This window comes from Pimephales promelas, chromosome 15, assembly GCF_988280905.1.
Source record: "Pimephales promelas chromosome 15, fPimPro1.hap1.1, whole genome shotgun sequence".
In the NCBI taxonomy this organism is placed as follows: Eukaryota; Metazoa; Chordata; class Actinopteri; order Cypriniformes; family Leuciscidae; genus Pimephales; species Pimephales promelas.
Window position 1 is genome coordinate 870266 of NC_142783.1, and position 16539 is coordinate 886804.

The 16539-nt window shown below is 41.9% G+C and overlaps 2 protein-coding genes across 8 annotated transcripts in view; one reads left to right on the forward strand and one right to left on the reverse strand.

Moving 5' to 3' along the window:
• The window catches only part of meis2a (Meis homeobox 2a), an 83286-nt gene that overhangs the window by 63277 nt on the left and 3470 nt on the right, over window positions 1–16539 (forward strand). For 2 of the 3 annotated variants that reach the window (XM_089119999.1, XM_089120000.1), the window contains exons 10-12: window positions 14215–14273; window positions 15400–15510; window positions 15734–15819. In XM_089119999.1, coding sequence (XP_088976125.1) covers window positions 14215–14273; window positions 15400–15510; window positions 15734–15792 — 229 coding nt within the window. In that variant the 3' untranslated portion in view covers window positions 15793–15819. The remainder of the gene's footprint in view (window positions 1–14214; window positions 14274–15399; window positions 15511–15733; window positions 15820–16539) is intronic. The other variant, XM_089120001.1, reaches the window with a different exon arrangement.
• cdin1 (CDAN1 interacting nuclease 1) overlaps window positions 15408–16539 on the reverse strand; it is a 92782-nt gene continuing 91650 nt past the window's right edge. For all 5 annotated transcript variants that reach the window (XM_089120006.1, XM_089120005.1, XM_089120002.1 and 2 more), the window contains one exon: window positions 15408–15543. The gene's annotated coding sequence lies outside the window, so the exon portion shown is untranslated. The remainder of the gene's footprint in view (window positions 15544–16539) is intronic.

Genomic DNA, 16539 nt, shown 5'->3' on the forward strand with positions numbered 1-16539 from the left:
CTAGAGCCTCCATTTTTGCACTCAGGTCTAAGTCTCATGGCCCTATATCAGAATTTGGGAAGATTGGAGAAACTTAATTTTTCGCCCAAAAAAAAAAAACGTAAGGGGTACCACTGTCGTTTTTTTTTCGGGCCGAATTTTTGAGTTTCGATATCTCAGCTCTGGAAGGGGCTAGAGCCTCCATTTTTGCACTCAGGTCTAAGTCTCATGGCCCTATATCAGAATTTGGGAAGATTGGAGAAACTTAATTTTTCGCCCAAAAAAAAAAAACGTAAGGGGTACCACTGTCTTTTTTTTTTCGGGCCGAATTTTTGAGTTTCGATATCTCAGCTCTGGAAGGGGCTAGAGCCTCCATTTTTGCACTCAGGTCTAAGTCTCATGGCCGTCTATCAGAATCCAGAGTTTTGGGAAGATTGGAGAAACTTAATTTTTCGCCCCCCAAAAAAAAACGTAAGGGGTACCACTGTCGTTTTTTTTTCGGGCCGAATTTTTGAGTTTCGATATCTCAGCTCTGGAAGGGTCTAGAGCCTCCATTTTTGTACTCAGGTCTAAGTCTCATGGCCCTCTATCAGAATCCAGAGTTTTGGGAAGATTGGAGAAACTTAATTTTTCGCCCGAAAAAAAAAAAACGTAAGGGGTACCACTGTCGTTTTTTTTTTCGGGCCGAATTTTTGAGTTTCGATATCTCAGCTCTGGAAGGGGCTAGAGCCTCCATTTTTGCACTCAGGTCTAAGTCTCATGGCCCTCTATCAGAATTTGGGAAGATTGGAGAAACTTAATTTTTCGCCCAAAAAAAAAAAACGTAAGGGGTACCACTGTCGTTTTTTTTTTCGGGCCGAATTTTTGAGTTTCGATATCTCAGCTCTGGAAGGGGCTAGAGCCTCCATTTTTGCACTCAGGTCTAAGTCTCATGGCCCTCTATCAGAATTTGGGAAGATTGGAGAAACTTAATTTTTCGCCCGAAAAAAAAAAACATAAGGGGTACCACTGTCGTTTTTTTTTCGGGCCGAATTTTTGAGTTTAGATATCTCAGCTCTGGAAGGGAAGAAACTCATGGAAGATATCGAAACTCAAAAATTCGGCCCGAAAAAAAAACGACAGTGGTACCCCTTACGTTTTTTTTTTGGGCAAAAAATTAAGTTTCTCCAATCTTCCCAAATTCTGATAGAGGGCCATGAGACTTAGACCTGAGTGCAAAAATTGAGGCTCTAGCCCCTTCCAGAGCTGAGATATCGAAACTCAAAAATTCGGCCCGAAAAAAAAACGACAGTGGTACCCCTTACGTTTTTTTTTTTGGGCAAAAAATTAAGTTTCTCCAATCTTCCCAAATTCTGATAGAGGGCCATGAGACTTAGACCTGAGTGCAAAAATTGAGGCTCTAGCCCCTTCCAGAGCTGAGATATCGAAACTCAAAAATTCGGCCCGAAAAAAAAACGACAGTGGTACCCCTTACGTTTTTTTTTTGGGCGAAAAATTAAGTTTCTCCAATCTTCCCAAATTCTGATAGAGGGCCATGAGACTTAGACCTGAGTGCAAAAATGGAGGCTCTAGCCCCTTCCAGAGCTGAGATATCGAAACTCAAAAATTCGGCCCGAAAAAAAAAACGACAGTGGTACCCCTTATGTTTTTTTTTTTCGGGCGAAAAATTAAGTTTCTCCAATTTTCCCAAATTCTGATAGAGGGCCATGAGACTTAGACCTGAGTGCAAAAATGGAGGCTCTAGCCCCTTCCAGAGCTGAGATATCGAAACTCAAAAATTCGGCCCGAAAAAAAAACGACAGTGGTACCCCTTACGTTTTTTTTTTTGGGCGAAAAATTAAGTTTCTCCAATCTTCCCAAATTCTGATAGAGGGCCATGAGACTTAGACCTGAGTGCAAAAATGGAGGCTCTAGCCCCTTCCAGAGCTGAGATATCGAAACTCAAAAATTCGGCCCGAAAAAAAAACGACAGTGGTATCCCTTACGTTTTTTTTTTGGGCGAAAAATTAAGTTTCTCCAATATTCCCAAATTCTGATAGAGGGCCATGAGACTTAGACCTGAGTGCAAAAATGGAGGCTCTAGCCCCTTCCAGAGCTGAGATATCGAAACTCAAAAATTCGGCCCGAAAAAAAAACGACAGTGGTACCCCTTACGTTTTTTTTTTTGGGCGAAAAATTAAGTTTCTCCAATCTTCCCAAATTCTGATAGAGGGCCATGAGACTTAGACCTGAGTGCAAAAATGGAGGCTCTAGCCCCTTCCAGAGCGGAGATATCGAAACTCAAAAATTCGGCCCGAAAAAAAAACGACAGTGGTACCCCTTACGTTTTTTTTTTGGGCGAAAAATTAAGTTTCTCCAATCTTCCCAAATTCTGATAGAGGGCCATGAGACTTAGACCTGAGTGCAAAAATGGAGGCTCTAGCCCCTTCCAGAGCTGAGATATCGAAACTCAAAAATTCGGCCCGAAAAAAAAACGACAGTGGTACCCCTTACGTTTTTTTTTCTTGGGCGAAAAATTAAGTTTCTCCAATCTTCCCAAATTCTGATAGAGGGCCATTAGACTTAGACCTGAGTGCAAAAATGGAGGCTCTAGCCCCTTCCAGAGCTGAGATATCGAAACTCAAAAATTCGGCCCGAAAAAAAAAACGACAGTGGTACCCCTTACGTTTTTTTTTTTGGGCGAAAAATTAAGTTTCTCCAATCTTCTCAAAACTCTGGATTCTGATAGAGGGCCATGAGACTTAGACCTGAGTGCAAAAATGGAGGCTCTAGCCCCTTCCAGAGCTGAGATAACGAAACTCAAAAATTCGGCCCGAAAAAAAAACGACAGTGGTACCCCTTACGTTTTTTTTTTTTGGGCGAAAAATTAAGTTTCTCCAATCTTCCCAAATTCTGATAGAGGGCCATGAGACTTAGACCTGAGTGCAAAAATGGAGGCTCTAGCCCCTTCCAGAGCTGAGATATCGAAACTCAAAAATTCGGCCCGAAAAAAAAACGACAGTGGTACCCCTTACGTTTTTTTTTGGGCGAAAAATTAAGTTTCTCCAATCTTTTCAAAACTCTGGATTCTGATAGAGGGCCATGAGACTTAGACCTGAGTGCAAAATGGAGGCTCTAGCCCCTTCCAGAGCTGAGATATCGAAACTCAAAAATTCGGCCCGAAAAAAAAAAAAACGACAGTGGTACCCCTTACGTTTTTTTTTTTGGGTGAAAAAATTAAGTTTCTCCAATCTTTTCAAAACTCTGGATTCTGATAGAGGGCCATGAGACTTAGACCTGAGTGCAAAAATGGAGGCTCTAGCCCCTTCCAGAGCTGAGATATCGAAACTCAAAAATTCGGCCCGAAAAAAAAACGACAGTGGTACCCCTTACGTTTTTTTTTTTTGGGTGAAAAAATTAAGTTTCTCCAATCTTTTCAAAACTCTGGATTCTGATAGAGGGCCATGAGACTTAGACCTGAGTGCAAAAATGGAGGCTCTAGCCCCTTCCAGAGCTGAGATATCGAAACTCAAAAATTCGGCCCGAAAAAAAAACGACAGTGGTACCCCTTACGTTTTTTTTTTTGGGCGAAAAATTAAGTTTCTCCAATCTTCTCAAAACTCTGGATTCTGATAGAGGGCCATGAGACTTAGACCTGAGTGCAAAAATGGAGGCTCTAGCCCCTTGCAGAGCCGAGATATCGAAACTCAAAAATACGGCCCGAAAAAAAAACGACAGTGGTACCCCTTACGTTTTTTTTTTTTGGGCGAAAAATTAAGTTTCTCCAATCTTCTCAAAACTCTGGATTCTGATAGAGGGCCATGAGACTTAGACCTGAGTGCAAAAATGGAGGCTCTAGCCCCTTCCAGAGCTGAGATATCGAAACTCAAAAATTCGGCCTGAAAAAAAAAACGACAGTGGTACCCCTTACATTTTTTTTTTTGGACGAAAAATTAAGTTTCTCCAATCTTCTCAAAACTCTGGATTCTGATAGAGGGCCATGAGACTTAGACCTGAGTGCAAAAATGGAGGCTCTAGCCCCTTCCAGAGCTGAGATATCGAAACTCAAAAATTCGGCCCGAAAAAAAAACGACAGTGGTACCCCTTACGTTTTTTTTTTTTGGGCGAAAAATTAAGTTTCTCCAATCTTCCCAAAACTCTGGATTCTGATAGAGGGCCATGAGACTTAGACCTGAGTGCAAAAATGGAGGCTCTAGCCCCTTGCAGAGCCGAGATATCGAAACTCAAAAATACGGCCCGAAAAAAAAACGACAGTGGTACCCCTTACGTGTTTTTTTTTTTGGGCGAAAAATTAAGTTTCTCCAATCTTCTCAAAACTCTGGATTCTGATAGAGGGCCATGAGACTTAGACCTGAGTGCAAAAATGGAGGCTCTAGCCCCTTCCAGAGCTGAGATATCGAAACTCAAAAATTCGGCCCGAAAAAAAAAACGACAGTGGTACCCCTTACATTTTTTTTTTTGGACGAAAAATTAAGTTTCTCCAATCTTCTCAAAACTCTGGATTCTGATAGAGGGCCATGAGACTTAGACCTGAGTGCAAAAATGGAGGCTCTAGCCCCTTCCAGAGCTGAGATATCGAAACTCAAAAATTCGGCCCGAAAAAAAAAACGACAGTGGTACCCCTTACGTTTTTTTTTTTTGGGCGAAAAATTAAGTTTCTCCAATCTTCTCAAAACTCTGGATTCTGATAGAGGGCCATGAGACTTAGACCTGAGTGCAAAAATGGAGGCTCTAGCCCCTTCCAGAGCTGAGATATCGAAGCTCAAAAATTCGGCCTGAAAAAAAAACGACAGTGGTACCCCTTACGTTTTTTTTTTTGGGCGAAAAATTAAGTTTCTCCAATCTTCTCAAAACTCTGGATTCTGATAGAGGGCCATGAGACTTAGAACTGAGTGCAAAATGGAGGCTCTAGCCCCTTCCAGAGCTGAGATATCGAAACTCAAAAATTCGGCCCGAAAAAAAAAACGACAGTGGTACCCCTTACGTTTTTTTTTTTCGGGCGAAAAATTAAGTTTCTCCAATCTTTTCAAAACTCTGGATTCTGATAGAGGGCCATGAGACTTAGACCTGAGTGCAAAATGGAGGCTCTAGCCCCTTCCAGAGCTGAGATATCGAAACTCAAAAATTCGGCCCGAAAAAAAAAAAACGACAGTGGTACCCCTTACGTTTTTTTTTTTGGGTGAAAAAATTAAGTTTCTCCAATCTTTTCAAAACTCTGGATTCTGATAGAGGGCCATGAGACTTAGACCTGAGTGCAAAAATGGAGGCTCTAGCCCCTTCCAGAGCTGAGATATCGAAACTCAAAAATTCGGCCCGAAAAAAAAACGACAGTGGTACCCCTTACGTTTTTTTTTTTGGGCGAAAAATTAAGTTTCTCCAATCTTCCCAAAACTCTGGATTCTGATAGAGGGCCATGAGACTTAGACCTGAGTGCAAAAATGGAGGCTCTAGCCCCTTCCAGAGCTGAGATATCGAAACTCAAAAATTCGGCCCGAAAAAAAAACGACAGTGGTACCCCTTACGTTTTTTTTTTTTGGGCGAAAAATTAAGTTTCTCCAATCTTCCCAAAACTCTGGATTCTGATAGAGGGCCATGAGACTTAGACCTGAGTGCAAAAATGGAGGCTCTAGCCCCTTCCAGAGCTGAGATATCGAAACTCAAAAATTCGGCCCGAAAAAAAAACGACAGTGGTACCCCTTACGTTTTTTTTTTTGGGCGAAAAATTAAGTTTCTCCAATCTTCTCAAAACTCTGGATTCTGATGGAGGGCCATGAGACTTAGACCTGAGTGCAAAAATGGAGGCTCTAGCCCCTTCCAGAGCTGAGATATCGAAACTCAAAAATTCGGCCCGAAAAAAACACGACAGTGGTACCCCTTACGTTTTTTTTTTTTGGGCGAAAAATTAAGTTTCTCCAATCTTTTCAAAACTCTGGATTCTGATAGAGGGCCATGAGACTTAGACCTGAGTGCAAAAATGGAGGCTCTAGCCCCTTCCAGAGCTTAGATATCGAAACTCAAAAATTCGGCCCGAAAAAAAAACGACAGTGGTACCCCTTACGTTTTTTTTTTTTCGGGCGAAAAATTAAGTTTCTCCAATCTTCCCAAAACTCTGGATTCTGATAGAGGGCCATGAGACTTAGACCTGAGTGCAAAAATGGAGGCTCTAGCCCCTTGCAGAGCCGAGATATCGAAACTCAAAAATTCGGCCCGAAAAAAAAACGACAGTGGTACCCCTTACGTTTTTTTTTTTTGGGCGAAAAATTAAGTTTCTCCAATCTTCTCAAAACTCTGGATTCTGATAGAGGGCCATGAGACTTAGACCTGAGTGCAAAAATGGAGGCTCTAGCCCCTTCCAGAGCTGAGATATCGAAACTCAAAAATTCGGCCTGAAAAAAAAAAACGACAGTGGTACCCCTTACGTTTTTTTTTTGGGCGAAAAATTAAGTTTATCCAATCTTCTCAAAACTCTGGATTCTGATAGAGGGCCATGAGACTTAGACCTGAGTGCAAAATGGAGGCTCTAGCCCCTTCCAGAGCTGAGATATCGAAACTCAAAAATTCGGCCCGAAAAAAAAACGACAGTGGTACCCCTTACGTTTTTTTTTTTCGGGCGAAAAATTAAGTTTCTCCAATCTTTTCAAAACTCTGGATTCTGATAGAGGGCCATGAGACTTAGACCTGAGTGCAAAATGGAGGCTCTAGCCCCTTCCAGAGCTGAGATATCGAAACTCAAAAATTCGGCCCGAAAAAAAAAAAAATGACAGTGGTACCCCTTACGTTTTTTTTTTGGGTGAAAAAATTAAGTTTCTCCAATCTTTTCAAAACTCTGGATTCTGATAGAGGGCCATGAGACTTAGACCTGAGTGCAAAAATGGAGGCTCTAGCCCCTTCCAGAGCTGAGATATCGAAACTCAAAAATTCGGCCCGAAAAAAAACGACAGTGGTACCCCTTACGTTTTTTTTTTTGGGCGAAAAATTAAGTTTCTCCAATCTTCCCAAAACTCTGGATTCTGATAGAGGGCCATGAGACTTAGACCTGAGTGCAAAATGGAGGCTCTAGCCCCTTCCAGAGCTGAGATATCGAAACTCAAAAATTCGGCCCGAAAAAAAAAAAAAAACGACAGTGGTACCCCTTACGTTTTTTTTTTTGGGTGAAAAAATTAAGTTTCTCCAATCTTTTCAAAACTCTGGATTCTGATAGAGGGCCATGAGACTTAGACCTGAGTGCAAAAATGGAGGCTCTAGCCCCTTCCAGAGCTGAGATATCGAAACTCAAAAATTCGGCCCGAAAAAAAAACGACAGTGGTACCCCTTACGTTTTTTTTTTTTGGGTGAAAAAATTAAGTTTCTCCAATCTTTTCAAAACTCTGGATTCTGATAGAGGGCCATGAGACTTAGACCTGAGTGCAAAAATGGAGGCTCTAGCCCCTTCCAGAGCTGAGATATCGAAACTCAAAAATTCGGCCCGAAAAAAAAACGACAGTGGTACCCCTTACGTTTTTTTTTTTTGGGCGAAAAATTAAGTTTCTCCAATCTTCTCAAAACTCTGGATTCTGATAGAGGGCCATGAGACTTAGACCTGAGTGCAAAAATGGAGGCTCTAGCCCCTTGCAGAGCCGAGATATCGAAACTCAAAAATACGGCCCGAAAAAAAAACGACAGTGGTACCCCTTACGTTTTTTTTTTTTGGGCGAAAAATTAAGTTTCTCCAATCTTCTCAAAACTCTGGATTCTGATAGAGGGCCATGAGACTTAGACCTGAGTGCAAAAATGGAGGCTCTAGCCCCTTCCAGAGCTGAGATATCGAAACTCAAAAATTCGGCCTGAAAAAAAAAACGACAGTGGTACCCCTTACATTTTTTTTTTTGGACGAAAAATTAAGTTTCTCCAATCTTCTCAAAACTCTGGATTCTGATAGAGGGCCATGAGACTTAGACCTGAGTGCAAAAATGGAGGCTCTAGCCCCTTCCAGAGCTGAGATATCGAAACTCAAAAATTCGGCCCGAAAAAAAAACGACAGTGGTACCCCTTACGTTTTTTTTTTTTGGGCGAAAAATTAAGTTTCTCCAATCTTCCCAAAACTCTGGATTCTGATAGAGGGCCATGAGACTTAGACCTGAGTGCAAAAATGGAGGCTCTAGCCCCTTGCAGAGCCGAGATATCGAAACTCAAAAATACGGCCCGAAAAAAAAACGACAGTGGTACCCCTTACGTTTTTTTTTTTTTGGGCGAAAAATTAAGTTTCTCCAATCTTCTCAAAACTCTGGATTCTGATAGAGGGCCATGAGACTTAGACCTGAGTGCAAAAATGGAGGCTCTAGCCCCTTCCAGAGCTGAGATATCGAAACTCAAAAATTCGGCCTGAAAAAAAAAACGACAGTGGTACCCCTTACATTTTTTTTTTTGGACGAAAAATTAAGTTTCTCCAATCTTCTCAAAACTCTGGATTCTGATAGAGGGCCATGAGACTTAGACCTGAGTGCAAAAATGGAGGCTCTAGCCCCTTCCAGAGCTGAGATATCGAAACTCAAAAATTCGGCCCGAAAAAAAAAACGACAGTGGTACCCCTTACGTTTTTTTTTTTTGGGCGAAAAATTAAGTTTCTCCAATCTTCTCAAAACTCTGGATTCTGATAGAGGGCCATGAGACTTAGACCTGAGTGCAAAAATGGAGGCTCTAGCCCCTTCCAGAGCTGAGATATCGAAGCTCAAAAATTCGGCCTGAAAAAAAAACGACAGTGGTACCCCTTACGTTTTTTTTTTTGGGCGAAAAATTAAGTTTCTCCAATCTTCTCAAAACTCTGGATTCTGATAGAGGGCCATGAGACTTAGAACTGAGTGCAAAATGGAGGCTCTAGCCCCTTCCAGAGCTGAGATATCGAAACTCAAAAATTCGGCCCGAAAAAAAAAACGACAGTGGTACCCCTTACGTTTTTTTTTTCGGGCGAAAAATTAAGTTTCTCCAATCTTTTCAAAACTCTGGATTCTGATAGAGGGCCATGAGACTTAGACCTGAGTGCAAAATGGAGGCTCTAGCCCCTTCCAGAGCTGAGATATCGAAACTCAAAAATTCGGCCCGAAAAAAAAAAAACGACAGTGGTACCCCTTACGTTTTTTTTTTTGGGTGAAAAAATTAAGTTTCTCCAATCTTTTCAAAACTCTGGATTCTGATAGAGGGCCATGAGACTTAGACCTGAGTGCAAAATGGAGGCTCTAGCCCCTTCCAGAGCTGAGATATCGAAACTCAAAAATTCGGCCCGAAAAAAAAACGACAGTGGTACCCCTTACGTTTTTTTTTTTTGGGCGAAAAATTAAGTTTCTCCAATCTTCCCAAAACTCTGGATTCTGATAGAGGGCCATGAGACTTAGACCTGAGTGCAAAAATGGAGGCTCTAGCCCCTTCCAGAGCTGAGATATCGAAACTCAAAAATTCGGCCCGAAAAAAAAACGACAGTGGTACCCCTTACGTTTTTTTTTTTGGGGCGAAAATTTAAGTTTCTCCAATCTTCCCAAAACTCTGGATTCTGATAGAGGGCCATGAGACTTAGACCTGAGTGCAAAAATGGAGGCTCTAGCCCCTTCCAGAGCTGAGATATCGAAACTCAAAAATTCGGCCCGAAAAAAACACGACAGTGGTACCCCTTACGTTTTTTTTTTTTGGGCGAAAAATTAAGTTTCTCCAATCTTTTCAAAACTCTGGATTCTGATAGAGGGCCATGAGACTTAGACCTGAGTGCAAAAATGGAGGCTCTAGCCCCTTCCAGAGCTTAGATATCGAAACTCAAAAATTCGGCCCGAAAAAAAAACGACAGTGGTACCCCTTACGTTTTTTTTTTTCGGGCGAAAAATTAAGTTTCTCCAATCTTCCCAAAACTCTGGATTCTGATAGAGGGCCATGAGACTTAGACCTGAGTGCAAAAATGGAGGCTCTAGCCCCTTGCAGAGCCGAGATATTGAAACTCAAAAATTCGGCCCGAAAAAAAAACGACAGTGGTACCCCTTACGTTTTTTTTTTTTGGGCGAAAAATTAAGTTTCTCCAATCTTCTCAAAACTCTGGATTCTGATAGAGGGCCATGAGACTTAGACCTGAGTGCAAAAATGGAGGCTCTAGCCCCTTCCAGAGCTGAGATATCGAAACTCAAAAATTCGGCCTGAAAAAAAAAAACGACAGTGGTACCCCTTACGTTTTTTTTTTGGGCGAAAAATTAAGTTTATCCAATCTTCTCAAAACTCTGGATTCTGATAGAGGGCCATGAGACTTAGACCTGAGTGCAAAATGGAGGCTCTAGCCCCTTCCAGAGCTGAGATATCGAAACTCAAAAATTCGGCCCGAAAAAAAAAAAAACGACAGTGGTACCCCTTACGTTTTTTTTTTTGGGTGAAAAAATTAAGTTTCTCCAATCTTTTCAAAACTCTGGATTCTGATAGAGGGCCATGAGACTTAGACCTGAGTGCAAAAATGGAGGCTCTAGCCCCTTCCAGAGCTGAGATATCTGAGATTGTTTAGTCTCTTATGATTATTGCATTTATTTGATGAAAAATACAGTAGAAACAGTGAAATATTAATATAAATCAGCTGATTTCTATGTGAATATGCAGTAAAGTGTAATTTATTCCTGAATTTATCATCATTACTCCAGTCTTCAGTGTCACATGACCCTTCAGAAATCACTCTAATATGAGGATCTGAAACATTGATGAATATTGTCATATTTTTGCGGAAACTGTCATACATTTTAATTTTTCAGGATTCTTTGAAGAATAGAAATTTAAAAAAAAAATTTGAAATAGAAATCTTTAGTTATATTTAGACTTAAAGGCTTATATTTATATTTAAACTCTTGAAGTGTGTGTGTGACACGAGAGAAGCCAGCGATCCAAATTATTATTATACCCAAATATCTGACCACAGAATGACAGTCATGATTGAGCCGTATTTAAACTCCTCAGTGTGTGTGTGTGTGTGTGTGTGTGTGTGTTCATTCGGCATTATCAGGACATACACATGCATGATTATACATTATATCCAACATTATATCACACTAAACCTGAACCATACACTATATATCGTCACTATCCGCCATACACACTGTTGCAGTTCTGTAAAGTGATATATTGTGAATGATATATTGTTCCTCTGGTATTCCCACATCTGCACGTTTCCTGCGTGTCGTTGTGAACGCACACACACACACACACACACACACACACCGCGAAACTCAAAAATTCGGCCCGAAAAAAACACGACAGTGGTACCCCTTACGTTTTTTTTTTTGGGCGAAAAATTAAGTTTCTCCAATCTTTTTAAAACTCTGGATTCTGATAGAGGGCCATGAGACTTAGACCTGAGTGCAAAAATGGAGGCTCTAGCCCCTTCCAGAGCTGAGATATCGAAACTCAAAAATTCGGCCCGAAAAAAAAAACGACAGTGGTACCCCTTACGTTTTTTTTTTTTGGGCGAAAAATTAAGTTTCTCCAATCTTCTCAAAACTATGGATTCTGATAGAGGGCCATGAGACTTAGACCTGAGTGCAAAAATGGAGGCTCTAGCCCCTTCCAGAGCTGAGATATCGAAGCTCAAAAATTCGGCCTGAAAAAAAAACGACAGTGGTACCCCTTACGTTTTTTTTTTTGGGCGAAAAATTAAGTTTCTCCAATCTTCTCAAAACTCTGGATTCTGGTAGAGGGCCATGAGACTTAGACCTGAGTGCAAAAATGGAGGCTCTAGCCCCTTCCAGAGCTGAGATATCGAAACTCAAAAATTCGGCCCGAAAAAAAAACGACAGTGGTACCCCTTACGTTTTTTTTTTTTTGGGCGAAAAATTAAGTTTCTCCAATCTTCCCAAATTCTGATAGAGGGCCATGAGACTTAGACCTGAGTGCAAAAATGGAGGCTCTAGACCCTTCCAGAGCTGAGATATTAAGATATTTATCATGGCATAAATGTTGCGTGGGATCTCAGTATATCAGCTCTGGAAGGGTCTAGTGACTCCATTTTTGCATTTTTATTCCATATTTGTCCATTGTGAAATGCTCCGGAAGTTAAAAAATGGGGGCTGACATGTGATGTCCATTGTAATGGACACAGGGTCTGAGTGGGTTAAAGAAATTCATCCATCACTGTTCTGGCGTTCTCCAGTTTCTGAGGATGGTTTGGTGTGTTTTGGACACATATAACGTACGGGATCATGAAGGATCAGATGTGTCATTCTGTACATTATACAGTTGATCACATGACTAATAAACAAATACAGCTTATTAATCAATGGTCACACACTGCCGTTCAGTCGTCTGGGGTCGAGAGATGTTTGATTGTTTAGTCTCTTATGATTATTGCATTTATTTGATGAAAAATACAGTAGAAACAGTGAAATATTAATATAAATCAGCTGATTTCTATGTGAATATGCAGTAAAGTGTAATTTATTCCTGAATTTATCATCATTACTCCAGTCTTCAGTGTCACATGACCCTTCAGAAATCACTCTAATATGAGGATCTGAAACATTGATGAATATTGTCATATTTTTGCGGAAACTGTCATACATTTTAATTTTTCAGGATTCTTTGAAGAATAGAAATTTAAAAAAAAAATTTGAAATAGAAATCTTTAGTTATATTTAGACTTAAAGGCTTATATTTATATTTAAACTCTTGAAGTGTGTGTGTGACACGAGAGAAGCCAGCGATCCAAATTATTATTATACCCAAATATCTGACCACAGAATGACAGTCATGATTGAGCCGTATTTAAACTCCTCAGTGTGTGTGTGTGTGTGTGTGTGTGTGTGTTCATTCGGCATTATCAGGACATACACATGCATGATTATACATTATATCCAACATTATATCACACTAAACCTGAACCATACACTATATATCGTCACTATCCGCCATACACACTGTTGCAGTTCTGTAAAGTGATATATTGTGAATGATATATTGTTCCTCTGGTATTCCCACATCTGCACGTTTCCTGCGTGTCGTTGTGAACGCACACACACACACACACACACACACACACACACCGCGAGTGTTTAAGGTAATGGAAGTACGAGCATCATGAGGGATTACGGCTCAAATTGATTCCAGTCCTGCTTGTATCTAATGACCGGCCCGGTGTGTGTGTGTGTGTGTGTGTGTGTGTGTGTGTCGTGCGGGACAACCTCAGCGTGATCCCGACCCTCGCTCTAACACACAACACATGTGGGCACCTCGACCACTGAGCACCTTTACAGCGAGACTCGACTTTACTGAGGAACACTCGACTGGCACTGACCTCACGGTGACCCGAGAGAGAGAGAGAGAGAGAAAGAGAGAGAGAGGGGGAAAGAGAGAGAGAGAGAGAGAGAGAAAGAGGTTTGGTAGAGCTGCTCTTATTCGCTGTCGTGCTGGTGATAAACTTCAGACAGGCTAATTGATGGTCTCGCTGACATAACAATAGCTGAAAGCCTGGAGCTCATTTACAGACAGCTGGAGAGAGAGAGAGAGAGAGAGAGAGAGAGAGAGAGAGAGAGGGCCGACTCAAAGAGACGCTTGTATCGCAGCCCTTGAACGTCCCGTGAGCGATAACACATGAAGAATAATGTTTGTGTGTGTGTGTGAGGCGGGGGTTCGTCCAGATCCAGTAACACACACGCTTCCTCAGGTCTCAGTGATCGTCCGCTGGGTCTCGCGTGTTCCTCCTCAACAGATCACATCATCTGAGGAGAAATGGGAACGTTTTGGCTGCGTTCCCTCAAACGTTCCTCCAGTAATGTTAACAGAACTTCAAATGGGAACATTCAAATGGATAATGGGAACGGAATGAGGTCAAATGGGAATAGGAACGTTCCCTCAAACGTTCCTCCAGTAATGTTAACAGAACTTCTGGATTTTAATGATGCTCTCAAAACATCAGCACACACACATCAGCACACAAACATCAGCACACACACATTAGTTACACATTGATCTGCAACGGTCCAGTTGGACGTTCATCTGACGGTTTTTAAATGTATCTTCTTGCTTCAGAACATTCCGAGAACATTCAAAAGTAACGTTCATAATGTGTGAAGAATGATGTTCTGGAATGTTCCATTAGTGTTCTCATAACCAAGAAGAATGACCATCGTTTCTATTTGCGAGTCCAGATTTGAGACGGCTCGAGTCCGAGTCCAGGCTTGTGTCGTGTGAGGTGTGTGACGGTGTGTTACGGTGTGTGATGTAACCGCTCGTGTTCTTCTTGTGTTTCAGGTTCATCAACGCCAGAAGAAGAATAGTGCAGCCCATGATTGACCAGTCGAATCGAGCAGGTAAACATCTTCATCTCCTCGAGTCTAACGCAGCTTCTCCGTCTCGCGGGCGTCAGGGACATTAGTACGCCTCAATGCTAATTGGCCACAGGAGAACTTTACCGTAATTCTGTTTCTCTTTGTGTTACGCTACATTAGAACGTGATTTGCATAATCATACATGAACTCACCTTACAAACCAAAGGCAGATTCTCTAGTTCTTGAGCTGTTGGAGGCTTGATGATGATGAGCAGATTTGAGGAAGAGGATGTTCAGTGAACACTGGGATGAAGACTATAACATCTGATAGTGGATGAAGAAGATATAGCGTTTATAGATCTCTGAGATCTCATGATCAGGGTTTGAAATGAACACACACACACCATATGCGTGTAAAACCAGTTTTGGCGGGAAACACTGTTTAATAACGAGATAATTTGGTGCGTTACTTATTATATTTCCTCACTTTGCTGTGAAGTTCATGAAGTGTAACCTGCAGATTTAGCACAAATACTTGTGATATATTAAATACAGTGTTGCACAGAATCTGTTCATATCTGTCTCACTCAAACACACACACGTCACTACACCACAGAGAACGCCACGCTTGTTTTAATAGTGAAGATTAGAAGCGTTTGGTGAACAGAAAAGACGTTGTTATTTCCCAGCATCCCACATGTGTTGATGTTCTCTGTCCTGTGTGGATCTGTCCTCCGAGAACACACGTTTGGTGATGAGATGAAAGAGGAGATGATGGATTACAGGATTTTGCTTGAATTAGATCAAATTTTGATTTCATACATTCATATACAGTATATACAGTATATATATATATACACACACACACACACACGCTGTGATGTAGTTAATCTGGTTCATTTCTTCTGAATGGCCAGTAACTGAAACACTTTAATTGGCCGGTGAGCAAAAAAGTGAGTTTCAAACCCTGGTTCTGATCCCAGAGATGCCGGTGTAGAGTCGGACTCTGTTCAGTGTTGTTGTCTCAACCCTTTCTCGACTGCCAGAAGACGTGTGTGTGTGTGTATGTGTGTGTGTGTGTGTGTTTGGGCTGCTGCTGGGATAACCGCTGATTGTCTGGTGTGTCTTCTCTCTTCTTCCCCTGCTGTCCACGCTTGACTTCACTCAGGTTTTCTTCTTGATCCTTCAGTGAGCCAGGGAGCGGCGTACAGTCCCGAGGGCCAGCCGATGGGCAGCTTCGTGCTGGACGGGCAGCAGCACATGGGCATCCGGCCGGCAGGTGAGGTTCCTCCACATCTCGTTCCTCCACAATCTGTATTTGAAAACAAAGTGTATTTTATTCATTAAAAAAAAACAAAAAAAAAAACTGTTTGGTTACTTTTGCATTGGGTTAAAATAATCCCAGTTGGGAAGGTGCTATACCATCCCATTGGAATTTTTTTAACCCAACATTATTAAGAGTGTGTGTGTGTGCTGAACTCTGACGGTGTGTGTCTCTGCAGGTCCTATGAGTGGCATGGGCATGAACATGGGCATGGACGGCCAGTGGCACTACATGTAACCGCTCTACAGTAAAGAAAAGGGGGAAGTAAGTACACTAGCACTCGTTCTCGTCCTCCGCCTTTCTTTCAGGAGTCTTTCCTGTCCTTTTCCTGTCAGAATTCCCCTGAAATCCCAAAATAACAGCATAGACGCTAGGCTTTACGACCGCCATCACGAGTCAGGTGAGACGCGGGTCGTGCAATGTTTCCCGGAGAAAAAAAAAAAAAAAACAAGGCAGGAAAGCAGTAAAGTGGAATTTATTTATTGGCGCGCTCAGCGTCTCACGCGGCCAATGCAAATGTTGGACATTTGGGTGGGTGGGGGGTGGGGGGGACTGGCATCTCCTGGGGTAGAAGATGACGGGGTGAAATTAAGCGGGCTCCAGTGAAGCGATAAAAAAGGAGAAGTGAAACTGTCCTCAGAGTGACATAAATCTGTCAGGGGAAGGATTGATGCCCAAATTATCTTATATGCAAAGACGGGAACCGCGCAGTACATTACGCTCCCGGAGAGAGATATAGAGACACGGGTGACACGGCCATCCTTCACCGGGGAAGCGCCTGCCTTTTCCTTTTTTTACTGGGAATGGAATGGGAATATCAGCGTCGGCTACGGGAAAAAATGCATTAAAGTGTGTAAATGCGCTCGCGTTCCCCGTCTGATTAAGCTTCCCGCCACTGACATTTCAGAAATCAAGACGTATGGCGTCCCAAAGGTGGCAGGGCAGAGAAGATTTTATTTAACACCTCTACTTCTTGCTCAATGA